Source organism: Rhea pennata, chromosome 27 (assembly GCF_028389875.1).
Source record: "Rhea pennata isolate bPtePen1 chromosome 27, bPtePen1.pri, whole genome shotgun sequence".
Classification (NCBI taxonomy): Eukaryota; Metazoa; Chordata; class Aves; order Rheiformes; family Rheidae; genus Rhea; species Rhea pennata.
The window spans coordinates 2,498,299-2,517,120 of record NC_084689.1 but is presented as its reverse complement, the minus strand read 5'-3'; the positions used below and the strand labels follow the sequence as shown (position 1 = coordinate 2,517,120).

General features: G+C 44.0%; 1 protein-coding gene across 1 annotated transcript; it reads left to right on the top strand.

Moving 5' to 3' along the window:
- Positions 1–328: 328 nt before the first annotated feature.
- On the top strand, positions 329–15,021 carry SIN3B (SIN3 transcription regulator family member B). The gene is made up of 19 exons (XM_062596315.1): positions 329–433; positions 704–810; positions 1,388–1,541; positions 2,564–2,827; positions 3,313–3,456; positions 3,712–3,834; positions 4,367–4,456; positions 4,867–4,985; positions 5,723–5,930; positions 6,629–6,745; positions 7,120–7,358; positions 8,045–8,228; positions 8,456–9,050; positions 9,560–9,729; positions 10,287–10,460; positions 10,744–10,836; positions 11,156–11,250; positions 11,701–11,905; positions 12,291–15,021. The coding sequence occupies exons 1-19, from the start codon at positions 329–331 to the stop codon at positions 12,519–12,521; spliced, it is 3,417 nt and encodes a 1,138-aa protein (XP_062452299.1). The 3' UTR covers positions 12,522–15,021.
- The last annotated feature ends 3,801 nt before the right edge of the window (positions 15,022–18,822 follow it).

The following is an 18,822-nucleotide window of genomic DNA, read 5'->3' as shown; positions in this document are numbered from 1 at the left end:
GAACACCGGCTCCCGGCACACCGGGAGCTTCCCCCCTCCCCGGGACCGCTCACCCAGGCCGGAGCCGCCGCCACAGACGCGCCTCCCGCCATGACGGTTGAACGGCCGGAAGCGGCACCGCGCGCCGACGGCGGCCGCGAAGGTTCCGGGCGGCGGCGGCGGCGCTCCGTGCCGCTCGGCGCCGCTCGGTGCCGCGCGGGCGGGCGGACCCGGCGGCGCCGTGCGCGCTGACGCAAGGCGCTCGGCACGCGCTGGCGGCGGCGGCGGCGGCGGCGGCGGCGGGGGTGGGGGAGGAGGGGGCGCGCCTGCCCGCTGCCCGACTCCCAACATGGCGGCGGGGGGCGGCGGCGGCCGCGGGGGCAGCGCCCCGCGCTGGGGCGGCGGCGGCGGCGGCGGCAGCCGGGCTGCGGCGCAGGAGAAGCTGCCGGTTCACGTGAGTGCGGCGCCTCGGCACCGCCGCGCTGCGCCTGCCCCCCTCCGCCACCCTCGACCCTCCGGGACGGCCCTGCCCGCCCCGCCCCGCGACCTGCCGCCCCCCTCCCCGGTGCCGCGGGGTGGCCCCGGGCCTCCCTCTCTCCCCCCACCGCGGACCACGGGGCGCCCTTGCCCCTCCCCCCCCTTCCCCCGGTACCGTGGGGCGCCCCGGGGCCTGCGCCCGCCTCCCGTGCCGCCCGCCGGGGCTCACGCGTGTCTCCCCGCGCAGGTGGAGGACGCGCTCTCCTACCTGGACCAGGTGAAGATCCGCTTTGGCAGCGACCCCGCCACCTACAACGGCTTCCTGGAGATCATGAAGGAGTTCAAGAGCCAGAGGTAAAGGCTGTGCCCCCGCCCCGCGGCCCCCTCACGGACCCCCTCCGGCCTCTGCGGGGGTCCCTCAGCTTCGCTGCGTCCCCCCAGCCTTCACGGCAGCCTCCTGCGCCGCGCAGGCCGCCCTCGTGCCCCCGTACTGCGGTCACTGGACACGCGGGAGACGGAGGGTCTGCGTCCGGCCCAGCATCAGCTGCTCCGTCGTTTCCCAGAGCCAGAAGCCACAGGAAAAAGCAAATCTGTTGTTACTGTCCACTCTGAAACCCAGATCTGGACGAGAAGCTTGAGTGCGGAGCCCCTCTGTGACCTGCCAGCCCTGGGCGTGATGGTGGCTTGCCCGTTTTGGGTAACCTGCACACTCATGTCTCAGCTCTGCGCAGAACGTTTTGTTTCTAGCGGCAGGCTGCAGAGCACGGCAGTCGGTCCCTCTGTTTGGGCTAATCTGTAGGCCTGAGGATCCCAAACTTCCTTGCGAAAAATTACATCTCTAAGGAACCAGATGTTTGACGTACCTGTGTAATTTTCTGGATTTAACTTGTATTTTTGATTTGGGTGCAAGTAACACTTCTCTCCTTTCTAGCATTGACACCCCTGGAGTAATCAGGCGTGTTTCACAGCTGTTCCATGAGCATCCTGACCTCATTGTGGGATTCAATGCTTTCCTCCCTTTGGGCTACAGAATAGAAATTCCAAAGAATGGGAAGTTAAGTATACAGTCACCACTGACTAATCAGGTAGGTTAAAGCACTTACATTACTATAAATGAGTTGTGGTATATGTATCGCTGTGTAGGTCTCTTGCACAGTATAGGCTACATAGCAACATGTAAATGTAAGGTTTTGATGCGTTTTTCAAAGTCTGTAAGAATGGGTTTAGTATAAATCTAAATATATATTCTCAAACTAGTTGTCAGTTTAGCTTGCTAAATTAGGAATGAAATTTGTGAATGAATTGCCACTGCAACTCCAAATTCTTCAGTTAAATTTGAAAACTGAAACTGTGACTGGCTTCACGTATTTACATATATTCTCAGTGTATGGCGTGTAATGTCAAACTTGAAAAAAATCCTGGAAGAATTGTATTTCCAGTCTTCCAGTAAGAAACTGAGACATGTATTTATGCAATAGGCAAAAAAAGAAAAAATGTCAGGTGTTGCCATCCAGTTGGCCACATCTTGCAATGAAAGATATCTGTTGTAATATAAATAGATGCAGACTGATCTTTGCTTCCCTTTTTCCTGTGGTTATGAAGACTGAAATGGAGCTATCACCTGAATTTTTCCTCCTTATAAACATATGGTTTAGCTCTAATTAGTAGGAGTAAATCTCTTCTAGATCTCAATTCTCTTAGATCTCTCTGTTGCTCAGAAATTTAACGCCTTTAAAGGGCACTATGTTGTAATATGTTTCTTAGAACCAACAGTTCTTCTGAAGTAAAACAGTGGCAATAGAAGCTGCAGTGCATTTGGTACCTTTGTGGCTTCCCTGCCCTCTCAAGTGTAGTGGATAATGTAGTAACAGTTGGAAGCATTAATGAGTCAGATAGTTTGTAAGCCAGCTCTGGCTTACAGGATTTTTTTTTAACTGATAATGTTAATGACATAAATAAGGAAATTTATTGGCTAAATTATTTTTTTTTTCTCTTTTATGTGTTAATCTTTTTTTAGCTAAACAACTTGACAATACTGATGCTAAATTATTGAACTTGCACCTGTGTTTCTCTACAAGTCACTGTCTTTCATGTCTTGTGCCACTAGGTGCCCTCAGAGCCTGTTCCCAGCGCTCTCCCTGGCAGCGGGCTGCTGTTGCATTACTCTCAGGAGAATTCGCACAACCATAGTGACTGTTCCGAGGAGTTTAGGCAACAGCTTCCATACAAAGAAGATAAATCTCAAATTCCTTTGGAATCTGATTCTGTAGAGTTCAATAATGCTATAAGTTATGTGAATAAGATCAAAACGCGTTTTCTTGACCATCCGGAAATTTACAGATCCTTTTTAGAAATTCTTCATACTTACCAGGTAAAAAGTCTTCAATATAAGAGCCTGTGGGTTTGCATTGTAATTGTTTGAACGGTGTTGTCAAATGAAGCATCTGTCTATTGAAAAGCTTGCACAGTTCCCAAGCACTAGAAGTTGTCCAACAATTGCTTCGTAGATATTCACATGAAATGACAAAAGTGTGAAAATTGCTGAACTTTCTGGGCTCTGAGGCGTAAAGAGGTTGTGTTTAGATCTGTCTTTACTAACCTTCAGTTGATTTAATGACATCCTGTGTGATAGGATGCACTATAAGAACCTTCACAGAATCACAGAATGGTTGAGGTTGGAAGGGACCTCTGGAGATCATCTAGTCCAACCAGCCTTGAGCTAGCAGATGTTATATAAAGTTTATTCATATTGCTTAGGATCTTTGGTTTTGGCTGTTGGCTGCTGTGCAGTTAAGAAATTTTCTTGCTTAGTGAGGTATATTTTTTAACTATTTAACATCTGTATGTATCTTTCAGAAAGAACAGCTGAACACTAAAGGCCGACCCTTTCGAGGCATGTCAGAGGAAGAAGTGTTTACTGAAGTAGCAAACCTGTTTAGGGGGCAGGAGGATCTGCTGTCTGAGTTTGGACAATTCCTTCCGGAGGCTAAAAGATCTTTGGTATGTGTATACTTAGTGTAAGGCAGAATATTGAGAACTCTCTGCTTGTATGTAGAGTACATAAAGAAGCTTTAGGAATGCAAAATATTATGGAAAAGCCTACAGCCAGTAGGTGAACTTTGCTCTTTTCCATTGTTTGGAATTTTATAAAACAGGAGACTTAACTGCATTCTCTCTGTTCTTTTTAGATAAACAGGATTTTTTATTTGCACAGACTAAAGAGAGCACGTTGAAATCATTATTTATTTACTTCAGTTCACAGGAAATGGACCATGTGAAGTGAACAGTGTCCAGAAAACTGAGCATGAAAAGAATCTGGAACACAGCAAAAAGCGATCCAGGCCACTGCTGTTGCGTCCTGTTTCTGGCCCAGCAAAGGTATCCTTTTGCAAGCAAAAACTTAGAATACTCTGATATTACTTGTTGTGTTTAGATAATTGCTTAAAGTTGTAATGAATTGAATCTTTGAATTATGTATGTGTTAGGTACAAGAAACAAAATTTCAAAGTTATTTTAAAAATAATTATTTAATGCAGTGAAAGGGAATTTTTAACGTATGCTTAAGCATGGTATGCTACCATGTTGAACACTAAATACCAGGACCTTCAATATTAAATATGAGGAAGAACAGGACTTTGGAAAGTGCCAGGTGATTGCTTCTCCAAAGAAATATTTGTCTAAAATTCTTCCTCAGATGGTCTTTTTTGTTTGTTTGCTTCTTCTTCTTAGGCAGAAGAAGAAATTTGATAGAGATTGCTGTAGAGGATTTGACATGGCAGTGTTAAGATTGCTATTTAGGGAATAGTGAGTTTAAGCCTTTGATGCAGGGAGTTGTTATAGGTCAGCAAAGTGGAATTTTATAGCATCTGAGTCTCAGTCTTTTAAGTATAACTGCATGTTCTTTTAACAGAAGAAAATGAAACTGCGAGGTACCAAAGATCTCTCAGTAGCAACAGTGGGAAAATATGGAACACTGCAAGAATTTTCCTTTTTTGATAAGGTCAGTATCTGGCTTGTTCTCACATTCTGTGGACTCATTTTCAACCATGTAATAGGGTTATTAATTTTTTGCTCTTTTTTGTAATGTTTGTCAATATGTAGCAATTGCCTGACTTTTTGAGCAGGGGAAGACAGACTGAGAAAAAGAAGACTAATGGAGACTCATAATTAACATTTTCCTTAATGCTTTTCTCTGACTTTTTTTTCTCTTATTTTTCTGTGACATCCCTCATAGTACCATCTCTAGTTACTAAATTATTATTTGAAATTGGGCATTTTGTGCATATTCTCTTTTTATGTTGCAATGAAGATAGAGTTACTGGCACTGTACCCAAGGTTCAGACAATCTAGAATATCAACTCTAAACACCAGTTCAGGCAGTCTGATATTTCTCTCCAATCTGTGCCTTAGGTGCGCAGGGTACTAAAGAGTCAGGAAGTCTATGAAAACTTTCTCCGTTGCATTGCTCTCTTCAACCAGGAGCTGGTCTCTGGCTCTGAGCTGCTCCAGCTAGTTACACCATTTTTAGGGTAAGTTACTGATTATCTTCTCTACTATGTTTTACTTTTTAGGCTTTGCTCTGATACTTTATAATAGGCATTATGAACTTTGTTACCAAAGTTTTAGATTTAACTTCAGGTGACATCTTCTGGGTAGTATGCCAGAAATTGAAAGCTAATCCACAAAGAGAGGTTATAAAATCTGAATCTTTTAACCTGTCTACAAGTTAAAGCTCTTAAAGAGCAGTTTGGGAGGATAGTTTCCTCTGTCTGTGCATCCAGCTGAAAGCTGTACAAGCAGTAGGCTGCCTGATGTTACACTAAACCATTGGAGGCAGAGAATCTCATATGTTCTGGAGGGTGTTCATACTCCCTCTTCTAATTTTTCAAAATATGATATGAAATCTCAGAACAGAGCTGTGAAACAGATACCTAGTTCTAGTTCTCTGATGAGAGCCCCTCATGCTGTTTGGCTTCCAACGGAAGAGAGAGTGCCATATGACAAGGAACTCCTCAGTCAATTAAGAGGAGGATTGGTGAAGTTCTGAAGGGGGATTCTTTATCTGCATTAAGTCAAAAGAACATAAAGCACTTCAGAGGGGATGATAACACAGGTAAAATGTTGGTGAAGGATTTCTTGCTGTAATGCTAACTTTGTTTAGTTTTCACCCTCACTTTTATGACACACAGAAAAGGATATTATCTACCCTAAAGCTGTCAGAATGAAGTAATATAAAATATACTTACTTGTGTATTTGTCTTTGAAGGAAATTCCCAGAGCTCTTTGCACAATTCAAATCCTTTCTTGGTGTGAAAGAACTTTCATTTGCTTCTCCACTGAGTGACCGATCTGGAGATGGAATGAGTCGGGAAATTGATTACGCTTCCTGCAAACGCATAGGATCAAGTTACCGGGCTCTTCCAAAAACTTATCAGCAGCCAAAGTGTAGCGGAAGAACAGCCATTTGCAAGGAGGTACTTTGGAATCAAGCTATGGAATCTCTGTTAGCCTGTAACATAGCTTTTCCCAAAGTAGGCTGGTCATTACCTTCACATCTGCTGTTTTCTTATGATAATCTAGTGTTATTTAGTTTGCTGCAGCTTCTCTATGTGGATTTCTTTCTTTAATGCTGATTAGCCAGCTTTAATCTTGCATCTGTTATTCATCCAATTTATTGAAATAAGAATACCCACCTGCAGTTTACCAATTTTATCTAAGCCTATCTCAGATCACACCTCTCACTTTAACCTCTTTGAGTGTGTGTAGAAACACAGATTTTGTTCTAGAGACAGAAGATTAAATAGCATGAAAAGAAGCTGTTTTCTGGAAAGAAAATAGTGAGCTGGAGTTAGGCACTCTTCTTACTGAGAGTGGTCATTTGCAGAAGTGGTACCACTTGTAGACAGCTCCATCTCCATTGCTTGCAATTGCTAATTATTGCGGAGTGATCTCTGTGCTTGTGAGATGGTAGTAAAAGTGCTTTCAAGCTTTCTGAGCAGGGCCCTCGCACAGTTCTACACAGACCTCTAATTGTCCTTACTGTGACTTGTGTACTAGGTCTGAAACTTCAAATAGAAACACAGGGAAGAATGAAACAGAAGTATCAGGCCCCTTGAGAACACCTCTGAGAACATGAGACTCTGTGCAATGTCATGTCTTTGTGCTGTTGCAGGTGTTAAATGATACCTGGGTTTCATTTCCATCCTGGTCTGAAGACTCAACTTTTGTCAGCTCCAAGAAGACTCCTTATGAGGAGCAGTTGCACCGCTGTGAAGATGAACGGTTTGAGGTACCTCTGCTGTTTTGCTTTGCTGCCTGTCCATACGGTCTGCCTCCTCAAAAAGCAAAACTTCCAGTTACAAAAATTTTGACTGAATTAATTTGTGGCCAAACACTGAAAGTTTTATTAGTACTCATTGGTTTGAGTTAGAGTTTGGTCTTTTCCACTTGTCTGGAGTCTCGTATGTTCCTTTCAGGCTAAGTCTAGTTTGAAGTTATCTTGGGGAGAACTGGTGGAGGTGTGTTTTCCAGTAAGAAGCCTTGATGGTGCTTCTTAGCTCCACCCTGTGGGCCTGGAGTGCATGCCACAGACCTGAGTATTACTAGTCTACGTGTTCGTGCTATGCCTGTTCTTACATTGTGTCTTTTGTGAACTCTTAACAGTTGGATGTTGTCTTGGAGACCAATTTAGCCACAATACGCGTGCTGGAAAGCGTGCAGAAAAAGCTGTCTCGACTGACTCAAGAGGACCAGGAGAAATTCCGACTGGATGATTGCTTGGGAGGAACATCGGAAGTGATCCAGCGTAGGGCCATCTATCGCATCTATGGTGATAAAGCACCAGAGATCATTGAAAGTCTTAAAAAGAACCCAGTTACTGCAGTTCCTGTTGTTCTTAAGAGGTAATTCCCATTCTCCTATGCTCACTTATTATCTTTACAAAACTGATACAGGATTATAAAGCTTGTTTGGCTTTTTTCTCAAAAAGTAAGTGATTTGCTTCCTTAGATTATAATTCAGGACAGAAATAGGACATAAAGTAGGTTTTCATTTATTTTTAAAGTCACAAGTGCGTTAGCAGATTCTTAGGTATATCTAAAAATATTTCAGTAGCTTATTGAAAATGCTCCCTTCTCTATTAAAACTTTCAGGCTGAGCATAAAGGAAAACTCTATTCTTAATTAGATTTGGAAGTGAACTATTTTTGAGTTTTAACTTTTTAAGTCCAGCCTAGTTCTCTGCATTTCTGTAGGTGGTTTTGAGTACTGCAGTAACAAACAAGTGTCCATGAAAAGCTGAAAGATTCTGCTCCACAAAGAAAGTTAGGGTGTTGGAAACCACTGTGGATTTCTAGACTTCCTCCTGAGAATTTTTAAATAACTGTTTTGTATTCTATTGCCATTATTTTAAAGGACAGCTCCTCTCCCGTGGTAGTGTTTTTTTTGTTTTTTTTTTGGTTTTTTTTGGTTTTTTTTGCTTCCAGAAATACTGAAAGGTTTTGGTGCCTCTCAGTTGTCTACTTTAGAAATGTTTGTGTGTATTTCAGTGATTGTCTTTTCAAACTAAAATAGATTGTAAATTTTTGCAGATTGAAAGCAAAAGAGGAAGAATGGAGGGAAGCCCAGCAGGGTTTCAACAAAATTTGGCGGGAACAGTATGAGAAAGCCTACTTGAAATCTCTTGACCACCAAGCTGTCAACTTCAAACAAAATGACACCAAAGCTTTACGCTCCAAGAGCTTGCTGAATGAAATTGAGAGTGTCTATGATGAGGTGCGTATGCTAGCAAATAATCTGTCTTGTTTGTACTTTTTTGCAGTATTATCTAGAGTTTCACATCAAACCTGGGACCTTGTTGAAGTGGTAGCGTTCTGAAGAGTTCGCAGTCAAAAATGACACTGTCCCAAACACAGCCTGTAATATTGGCTTATTTCTTCTGGCAGGAATGGCTCTTGAGCATGGATTGGAAGGATCTTTACCTATTTTTCTCTTGATTACAGCATCAGGAACAGCATTCAGAGGGGAGAAGTTCATCCACAAATGAGCCTCATCTTATCTTTATCTATGAAGATAAGCAGATTTTGGAAGATGCAGCTTCTCTTATCAGCTACTATGTAAAACGACAGCCTACTATTCAAAAGGAGGATCAGGCAACCATTCGGCAGATAGTGCATCACTTCATACCTGAGCTGTTTTTCTCTCAGCCTCCCGAGCACAGTATTTCTGAAGAATCAACAGATGAGGACAGAGAAAACCATCAGGGGCAGAACCTGGATACTCCTGAGCTACGGAAGAAACATGTGCCTGGGCCTCCAAGCAGTCCTTTGGAGGCGAAAGCAACCTTCTGTGATGTTACAGCTGCTGAGCCTCACAACACTCTGGATGATGTTTACAGTCTGTTCTTTGTCAATAATAACTGGTATTTCTTCCTCCGCCTTCACCAGACTCTATGCTCCAGGCTCCTAAAGATTTATCGTCAAGCTCAGAAGCAGCTTCTAGAGTATCGGACTGAAAAAGAGAGAGAGAAACTTCTCTGTGAGGGAAGAAAAGAGAAGACCAATGATCCAGCCATGGAACTAAGACTGAAGCAACCAAGTAAGAATAGTCTGAGACATAGTCTATTCCTAATGTTCTGGTTGTTCATGCAAGATCTTATGTGTCTGAGTAACTCAGAACAGCAGGCAAGTCTGTAAGGAATGCTGAGGCACAAACAACCACTATATTTGAGAATCATGGATACAGCTAGCTTAACAGATAGCTAGCATGTAATTTATCCCTTGAGGGATCTTATGCATAGTTTATGCAGGCCTTCTGCAAGCACACTTGTCAGATGTTCTGAAGTGTCTTGGTGTATTAATTTGTTATTTTGATTAAAAATGTAAATGACTCCAGGAGCAATTAGCCATTTAGACCCAAGAGAGTCATGGAAGGGCATGAGAAAAGCTCTTAAAAGCTGTCAGCACTCCCTAGGGAAATCTCTCTTTTTACGTGTAAACATGCTCTTGGTACTAAACACCATGATTCTTGAGCAGTGTTGTCCTTTCTATCTCCTGACTTCACTGTCTCCTGCATGTAGTGAGTGACTGCTCTTTTCTCCTACCTAGGTGAAGTGGAACTAGAGGAGTACTACCCTGCATTTTTGGATATGGTGAGGAGTCTGCTGGATGGGAATATAGATCCAACACAGTATGAGGACACTCTGAGGGAGATGTTCACTATCCATGCCTATATTGGCTTTACTATGGACAAACTGGTGCAGAATATTGTCCGCCAGGTAACTAGTTTGAGAGCTGTGCTGTATGACAGCACATCTTCCTTCTGTAGACAGATAACTTTCTTAGTATCCTGTAATGTAAGAACCTACAAAGCTCAGAACAAATTCGTAGAAAAGTTATATTTGTAGTGGAAAGTGCCAAGTGGCAGTTCAGTTCAGCTTCAGGTGCAGTATAGAACCATTTCAGGGGACTGAATGTTCCTTGCCTGTTCCAGTCTTTTTAGAGTTCTGCTATTCCTAAAATTGATCTAAGGCAAAACAAAAAAAAAAAAAGGGGGGGGGGGAGGGGAGGTGAGCTCAGTCCTTTCTATTTAGTATCTGGTTTTTTAAATTACAGTTCGGTCACAGTTAAGGCACATCTGCTCTTTTCTCCGTATCTTTTACTGCAAAGTAATGAAAAGGAAATGAAAAGTATGGAGTCTGTGGAAGCAGAGTTAAGACTTTGGTACATTATCTGAGGTGTGATGTTGTGCTGGGTTTTGCACTCCTTTCCTAACGTACTAGAGTTAACTCTTGGCCCAGACTTGCTGACTAAATCCCCCCTTTTTTAATGGAAGCTTCACCATCTAGTGAGCGATGACATCTGCTTGAAGGTTGTTGAGCTCTACTTGAACGAAAGGAAGCGAGGTGCTGCTGGAGGTAACTTATCCTCTAGATGTGTCCGGGCAGCTAAGGAGACCAGCTATCAGTGGAAGGCTGAACGGTGCATGGCAGATGAAAACTGTTTCAAGGTAAGAATTTGCTGCTAGGGAACTTCATAAAGTGACTGAGGCACTTTACCTGGGAGAAGTGGGTTTGGAAGCTCCAAGACCACAATGTTGAGTAGGAGTGCTATGTAGAAAAGGTCTCCAAAACAGCATAGGCAGTGTAGTGGCATACTGGCTAACCGGAAAGCCTTATTGCTTAATCCTATCCTTGCTCATCCCAGTTGTCCAAGTGACTGTTTGTGAATACTACGCATTTGGATGGGGATCTGTGTGGCAAATATCTTTTGTGCCTGTCACGTTATTACAGGTAATGTTTCTTCAGCGGAAGGGACAGGTGATCATGACCATTGAGCTACTGGATACAGAAGAAACTCAGACAGAAGATCCTGTGGAGGTCCAGGTAACACCAGTGACTGTGGAGTCCGCTGTGCTGCGGACAAAGCAGATGTCTAGGAATCCTCTTCTACTTTCTTCTTCCAAAATGTGAGCTTTGTCAGGAGAATGAGTTTGCCTAGGAGGTGGGAAGACTGCGTAGGTGAGGCTCTAGCCGTTTATACAGATGGGTATACTAGCAAAACAGTTTTAATGTAAATCAACTTGGGGCTGAATGAGATACCAGCAGCTTCATAAAAAGCAGCTTGGAAATAAACTAGTTTTTTCCTGCAGTATTTGTTCTGACTACAGAGAAATTTCACTTGAAATTGGTCTCTCTCATGTAGCACCTGGCTAACTACATGGAGCAGTATGTTGGGGTAGAAGGAGCTCCAAGCAACCAAAATGATGGCTTCCTATTGAAACCGGTCTTTCTGCAAAGGTGAGCTCTCTAGCTTTCCTGAGTCATAGCTGCAGCAGCAGTACTATTACCTGCATATGTGGCAATGATTTTAGGTGATGTGCTGTAAAAACAGCTCCAGAGAATTTCACTTATTTTTGAGGTCTAGATGGGGCTGCTGGAGTCCAGGGCAGTGTACTAAATAGCTGAAGAAAAATTCTGTGACCACAACATTAAGGTTTGTTCATGGAACTGTGTTTAGAATGGAGTGGGACTGTCTAGTTGTTCTTTCTGGGAGGAATTTGAGAGTTAATCTTCTCCCATTTCACTAAGTACTTGTTGGTGAAGAGCGTACGGAGGAAGATTTTGGAGAAACAGTTTGAAAACTAAACGTAGGAATATAAATTTAATATTTGTGCTATTATCCAGTCTTTTAAGCTAGCAGAGTTAACCAAATGTGACAAATGCTTTACAATCCTTGTTTTGTTCTAGAAACCTAAAAAAATTCCGCAAGTGGCAATGTAAGCAAGTGAGAGCTCTGCGGAGCGAAGTGAAGAGCTCCTGGAAGAGGCTGATTGGCGTGGAAAGTGCCTGCAACGTGGACTGCCGGTTCAAGCTCAACACCCACAAAATGATGTTCATCATGAACTCGGAGGATTACATGTACAGACGGGGAGCTCTCTGCCGAGCCAAGCAGGTGCATCTCCTGTTACTCTCTCTGCAGCTCAGACAGTAGCGGAGGTTGAGGATTTGAGCCAAAAGACAGGTACCGATAATAAGTCTTGTGGCTGAACTCCAGCAAACTACATACAGAAGTTGCTGCTCCTTGTTGGATGAAACAGGGAGGAGAGCTGGTAAATGCTCTGTGCTTTAGTTTAGTTTAGCTACATTCACTTTACCGTGCAAACTTTATGGGGGAGTGGCAAACATTAAGAAACACAGATCTTTAAAGGCAGGTATGTGGCTTCCTGTTTTACTGCTTGTGTTGTTTTAAAGCATGCACATTTCAGATACACAAAGGGGTGAAGATTTTGTTTTCTCCCTGAGAAACCTCTTGGTGATCTTTATTGTCTTGTTTTCAGGTACAGCCAATGGTGCTGCTAAAGCACCACCAGCAGTTTGAAGAATGGCACAATAGGTGGCTAGAAGAGAACGTGACCATGGAAGCAGTTGATCTAGTTCAAGACTGGCTAATGGGAGATGAAGATGAGGAGATGGTGCCCTGTAAAACAACTTGTGAGACCGTGAATGTCCATGGAGTCCCAGTGAACAGATACAGAGTTCAGTACAGTCGCCGTCCAGCTTCACCATGAGCAGAAACTTGTTCCTGGGACCAAGACAAGTAGGAGCGTTGCTGGTGAAACACTTTTACTCTGAGAATAGTGGTGGGAATGCAATGTATGTATTAATGATATTTATCCAAACAGCATTTTACTTTGGAGTATGATGTATTTTCCATATGGCATAGATTTGTCTCCTTGCAGTGTAATCCTCCAGTCATCACGAAGAGACCTACAAGCTTTATGGGAAGAGGGCTCTTGGCATTGCCACACTTTTTAGTAGTTTCCTAGCGTTAGGCCACTGCTGACCAGCCAGCACAGGAAGGCTGAGTGAGGGGGTCAGGCCCTGGGTGAACTACCACTAGTGGCTTCATTGGAGAGATGGAGTTGGGCTGGTGCTTGAGCAGATGTTGGCAGCTGCTTCCACTTTGAAGGTCTGATGTTCCCTGTCTTCTTGGGTTTTATGCCATTCTGGAGCCTGCAAAACTCTTCAGCGTAACCTCCTAGTGCCAGCGGGCTGAGAGCACCTGGCACAGATTGCCAGCCCCTCTAGGGGCTGCTTCATTATCTCTGTGTACTAATAAGGCTATGAATGCAGTATTTGTTACTGGTGCTCTGGTGAGAAAATGCCAAAACTGAGACAAGGTTGAGGGGCATACTGAACCCTCTGACTCACTCATCGACTAAGTGTTTTGGAGCGTGAACTAAGGGGAAGAAACTCTGAGCTGCAGTGCTAGCCAAGAGAGCAGCTTGCGGCACAAGGCAGTCCAGACCCGTCACCTGCCTGTCTGCAGATACTGCACCGGAACCCACATTTTTGCTTTGTGAACTTACAACTCGCTGCAGACTCTGCCTTCTCAGATCTGGAGCTGCTTGGAGTGTGTGCGTGGGGAGGAAGGAGGAATATCCACTGCGAGGTCTGGTCTTTTTGTTTGTATTTTGCATGCTGATGGGCAGCCTCTGGAGACTGCATTCTCAGGCGCTTCACTTTCCTTGTGCATGCCCGGACTCCGTGGTTTTGCTGGGTTGTACCACTTAAATAACATCAGTAGATGGAGCTCTCGAAGCATAGCGTTTGCCCTGGATCTGAAGTTTGCCCCAGATATGCTGCTGTTTCTGCTAGGTCAGCACAGATGCTGTATTTTGCAGTGACGCATGGAAATCTGTAATGGGGAGGATTAGACCCAGCCACAACCATCATAGAGAAGCTTTTTCACTGAACCGTCTGTACTTCTATCTAAGCTTTTTTTTAAAATGAAAGAAAAACAAAAAAGTACCCTGAACCGTGCAGAACCCTACGTCAATTGCGTGACTTAAATCTATTGAAAAGTCAAGAAAACTCCGTTGTGTCTGCTCTGAAACCCTACTGTGACTTTGCTCTTGCTTTTCAGGGGCCCAGGGCAAGCCAACTATCCATGGAGTGTGTAACAAACATAATGTCTTGAGGCAGGTCCAGCCTCCTTTCAGCTCTGCTTCCAAGTTTTCCTAGCTTTTGGGGGAATAAAACCCCTCAATATCTTTTGTGGCTTTGATTTTTAGGTTATTACTTCTGCCAGACCTAAGTATAAGCCTGTAGGATTTGTCCTGGGTTATTTCCACTGTACAGCATTTGATTTTGCAATTGTCTCACTTGACAGTAGAAAATTGGCCTTCGGGGTACATTTAATATAAAACTGTACCGACTCTTTGTCTTTTTTGCAAGATAATCCGTAGGAGGGAGACCAGTCTCCTGGCATTCGTGGCCCACTTGCACAACCACTGCCAGCGGAGGACTTTTCATTAAGAATTTGTGTTCTCGTTGTCTGGGGTCTCTGTCAAATTTTGGTTACTGAAATGGTCTGAAGGTTCTTCCCCTTGCTCTCGCAGCAGTATATGATGTAAGACACCAACCACATAGCTACGTGAGAGCTGGCTGGAGGGGGGACAAGCCCAGTGCAAAACACAGTATCCCCTTTTGCTTCCAGACAGCTCAACAAAATACACCTCAGTCCTGTTCGCCTCTGCTGCCTTCCAGTGGAGATGACAACTGTGCCAAATTTTATGGTTTTATGATACAGACAAATGTTTATTAGTCAATAGGTTGCAGCTTGTGGCTTAAAATGCATTTGATTCCAAGTTTCCCAAGGTGTAGGAGGGTAATACACCTATGCACCATCCTGTTCTATCTCCCCATTTTTAAGTGTACTTCAGGTATTTTTAAGCATCCTTATTTTGTAAAACTTAATTTATAATCTGAACAGATTGAGTAAGACTTTCGCCCTTTACAGTGCTACTGTCTCAAAAATGATAGTAGTAAATGATGCGAATGAAGTAAGCGGGCAGTGCAGGTTTGAGAGTGGCTTGCTAATGTCTGAGGGTTTAACCTTGACCGCTGTGTATCTGCTAGCACGACATTGATTAAAGAGTTTGTTCTTCCATTTTTTTGAAGGATCTTTGCTTTTGAGCTTGTAATTGCTTTGCCAGCTCTTTGAATGTAGTTTTTTTTATATTTATTTGCACATTCAAGTAAAATAAAATATTGATTTTAAAAGTCTGCCACTCTCAGAGTCCTTTGTTTTAAATCAATTTAGAATTTCTGGCAGCCTCTAGAATTGATTGTCTTGAACCTGAAACTGAATTTTAAACAATACAAAAATGTGACTGAAGAGCTGGATGAACCTCCCTTTAAGGAGGTACAGGACAGGCTGCAGCGCTTATTCATTTAGGCATGTGCCAACTCGCTTGCAATGGACCAGCAAGCAGCAAATCTTCGAGCTTGCCCACACAGAGAAGTCAGTGAATAGTAAGCCGAAGTGAGCTAGTTCACAAGCTAACTTAAAAGGGAAATAACTTTCCTGCAAGTGGTGCACAATAAGAAATCCGATGCAAGAAATTTAGTGCCTATGGCTATCTATTAATGTGTATAGCCAGGATTTCTCTTAGAGCAAACACCCATAATCGAACGAGAGCATGGAAGTCCATGAGGTGGCATAGTTGTTCCACGTGGAGATGATAACTTTCAAAAGAAAACATTTTGTAGTGGCAGTAAAGCGTTTCTTGCTGCAGATAGATTGGTTATTTCTAGCAGCACCTTTGCTATGGGAAGTGTAGTGTGAAAATATGGTCCAGGCCTGGCCCCCAAGTACTCACGCTAAATACAGCAGACGTTCAAGAAAGAGACTGATTCCAGTTCCGAAATCTATAAGCACATCTGCTACAGGTTAAGACAATACAACTGCAACCATGAAAATAACCCTCCACCCGCATTTCCCTCAACCTCCCTGAATTCCTGGGTAATAACATGTTTAACTGTTCCCTGCGAGCTCTGCACAACAAACAAATGTGTAGTTTTTGCAAATTAAGCTGTAGTGATGTGACCCAGATCTGATAGGAGTTTCCTTTACATCATTCTCAACACTTCCGTTGCCATAACAAAAGGCAACTCTACTTTCTGTTCAGCATATTAATTACTCACAGGGAAACAAAATGTTGTTCTCTTAATAACAAGCCTCTGATGCATAAATTGCATGTAATAATTTGATAAAAATGATGGTAGTGGTGTCTCGGAGGACACAGCATGCTTTGCACAAAAGTCTCCTCTTGGAGATCTTGGACTTCTCTCAAAGAGAACATCCCCTGGGCTCCGACGGAGGCAATAGGCTCTGTAAAGGGACAGCCAGATCTGACATCACCCAAGAGCAGTTGGAGATCTCAGCAAGTGGACAGATTTGGCAATGATAAAGGACAGCTTAAAAATACCTTTCAAGTTTGCTGGATGGAATGAGAACTAATGGTTTTCTAAATTCAATTAAGAAATGCTGAAGGGAGTTCCTAAATTCAGTATTTCATATCTTAGGACTTTTTTTTTTATAACATGTTCTCATCTCACAATGAGAACGAGAAGGACTATAAACTAATGAGACAATTTAGCATGTATATGTGTGTGTGTAGTAGGCGTATATGTACGTATAGGTAGTATGTGTAATATGTGTGTATGTATGTGTAGTGTTAAGTATTTGTGTGTAAACTTGAGTGGAGATTTTCTTCATGCTTTAGCCATTCCTTCGGAGCAGAACTAAGTAGCTTTACCATAATGAAACCAGAGATAGCTTCTGTCTTCCACTCATCAAAACTACACTTTTGAGTCTAGCGAGTCTAAAATATATCCATGCTAAAGGATGAACCCAAGATGACAGAATCGCCCTGGGCTCAGTGCTGAGAAGGGCTGAAGGTGTCTGTGTAACACAGAGCAGCTCCCACCCCACTGTCATCATCTTCCTGAGAAAGGGCCACAGAAGCTGTTACAGATCCAATACCCAGTGAATTATATGGCTTCACACGGGCTTTCTAGGCTCCGAAATGGAAATGCAGGCAGAAGAGTAATTCTGAAAGCAATTGTTTCCCATGAAGTGTTAATGCCAGCGTAAGGCTTACAAATGGTGAGGAGATGACCACAAAAGGGTTGGTGAAAAGTGCGGGGTGGGATCCCAGTGGGACAGACCTGTGAGACAAGCAGAAGGGGGCAGAGGCAGAGCAATTCCCTGGCTCTTCAGGGTGACAGTAAGAGACGTGACCAAGTGAGAGGAGGCACAGTTGGTGTGATGGTGAAGCCAGGAAGAGTGGCCAAGGCATGAAATAATCCTGTATGTGCCAGAGCCTGCAATTCCTCTCTTGGAAGGCAAAGGCAAATCTGGGATGTGTGGAGGGGTCCTGCTTAAAAGGACCTTCATTTCTATTTATAGCAATGGTCAGTGGAAGCTTCCCGTGCCTTGTGGTTCTGCGAACGCTCAGGCGGTGGCACGCTCAGGGGCTGCGAAGGGCAGGGCCAGCCTTGCGTTCATGGAAAAAGTGAGGTTGTGCTGACACTGGTGGAAATGCTCCATGCTGCTGGCTGTAAGGCAAAGCCTCTGCCACCATGGCTGGCTGCCTCTCCTGTCTGCATCACGAATGCAAGCTCAGCCTGGGGCAGGTATTAGCTGCACTGAGATTTCTCTCTCAACATCTCCTAACTTGCAGCTGAAGAACTCCTTGGAGCCCCTGGAACCGAGCAGGAATAGCGAGCTCTAAGATGAAGAGGCTATTTGCCTTCCAAATGTTGATCCTCCAAGCATTAAAGAAGTACGTTTGGGGCAGGCCTGGTGGTGTTTACATCCTCCTTCCCTAACCCATTTTCCAGCCTTACATCTTTTGGGTTAAGAACCACAGAATAATAAAAAAAATAATAATATAATAAAAAAAAGTTCCTTCTCTCAGGAGGTGATCTATTGCACAATAAATAGCTTTAAAACCAAATTGTAACCCCACAGGACAGGGATCACACAACTTAAAGAGATGTTAACAAGCCGTGACAAACCTCTGGCGTTAGAATTTTCAAGCAAGCTGTTCTGTATCATCTAAAGCAGTCACTAAAGATCACACAGCATTTGAAAAATGAAGGCTACAGCAATGAGTAACCTCTCTGCTCCACTCCAGAGACCTGGCCATAGGAAGCAGGGCTGTGATTTGCACACTATCTGAACCTGATTATGTCTAATTTTTTGCATACAGAGCATGGAAAGGATCTTGGTTGAGGCATGGAAAATATGCGGCCACATGAGTCATTCTGTAATGGTTCATAAATCCTAAGAGAATCACAAAAAGCAAAACATCTAACATTGCATCTTCCCTGTCCCTGCCAGTAGAACTCCACCTCTCAACATGCTCGGCGCAAGGATGTGGGAATACGGCAAAAGCAAAGGAAATAGGATCATTTTCTCCTTGGAATAGAGGAATCTCATCAAACAGCAGCCAGGCTCAGATTTGCAACCTTCACAGAAGAGGCCATTCATAAGCCGAGCAGAAAGAAACGAACTATTGCTCAGGTTGCCAAACCAAATTTACAGTTCCTACTGCCCGGACTCCAGCTTCTGTGTTTACTCCCTTGCAGAGCCAGGCAGGAGACTGGAGAGCAAAAGCCTAAAACCCAGCAACCTCTCAAGCTGTGACCTCCCGTCCCACTGGCCTGCGCCCCTGATTGCGGGACGTGGTCATGCCGGGGCATTTACAGAGGCGCCGCAAGAGGATTTGGACCTTCCTCAGCAACGCACGGAAGGCGTTGGCAGAGCACGGAGGGGATCCACATTCAAAGAGCTAAAGACAAGGAGTTCAAGTAGCAAAGGATCCTAAAGGTTCAGGTACCATCTGTCAGCCCAAAGGGTCCCTCTTACAACCGTACAGGGGTCATCTCCATACAGCCAACAGCAGCCTGCTGTTGCTCCAAGGTGTTAGCTAGCAAGAAGGAGTCCCTGCCCTCCTGGGGGGTTACTGGGGAGTTTGCACATCTCTGGACAAGCATGGCTCTCCTCAGGACAAGAGT

Excerpts from the sequence above, each read along its gene's own strand:
- SIN3B (XM_062596315.1), top strand. The coding sequence starts at position 329 with ATGGCGGCGGGGGGCGGCGGCGGCCGCGGGGGCAGCGCCCCGCGCTGG. Across the intron at positions 3,835-4,366 it reads CTGTTTCTGGCCCAGCAAAG|AAGAAAATGAAACTGCGAGG; the intron begins GTATCCTTTTGC and ends TTCTTTTAACAG. Across the intron at positions 9,730-10,286 it reads TGCAGAATATTGTCCGCCAG|CTTCACCATCTAGTGAGCGA; the intron begins GTAACTAGTTTG and ends TTTTAATGGAAG.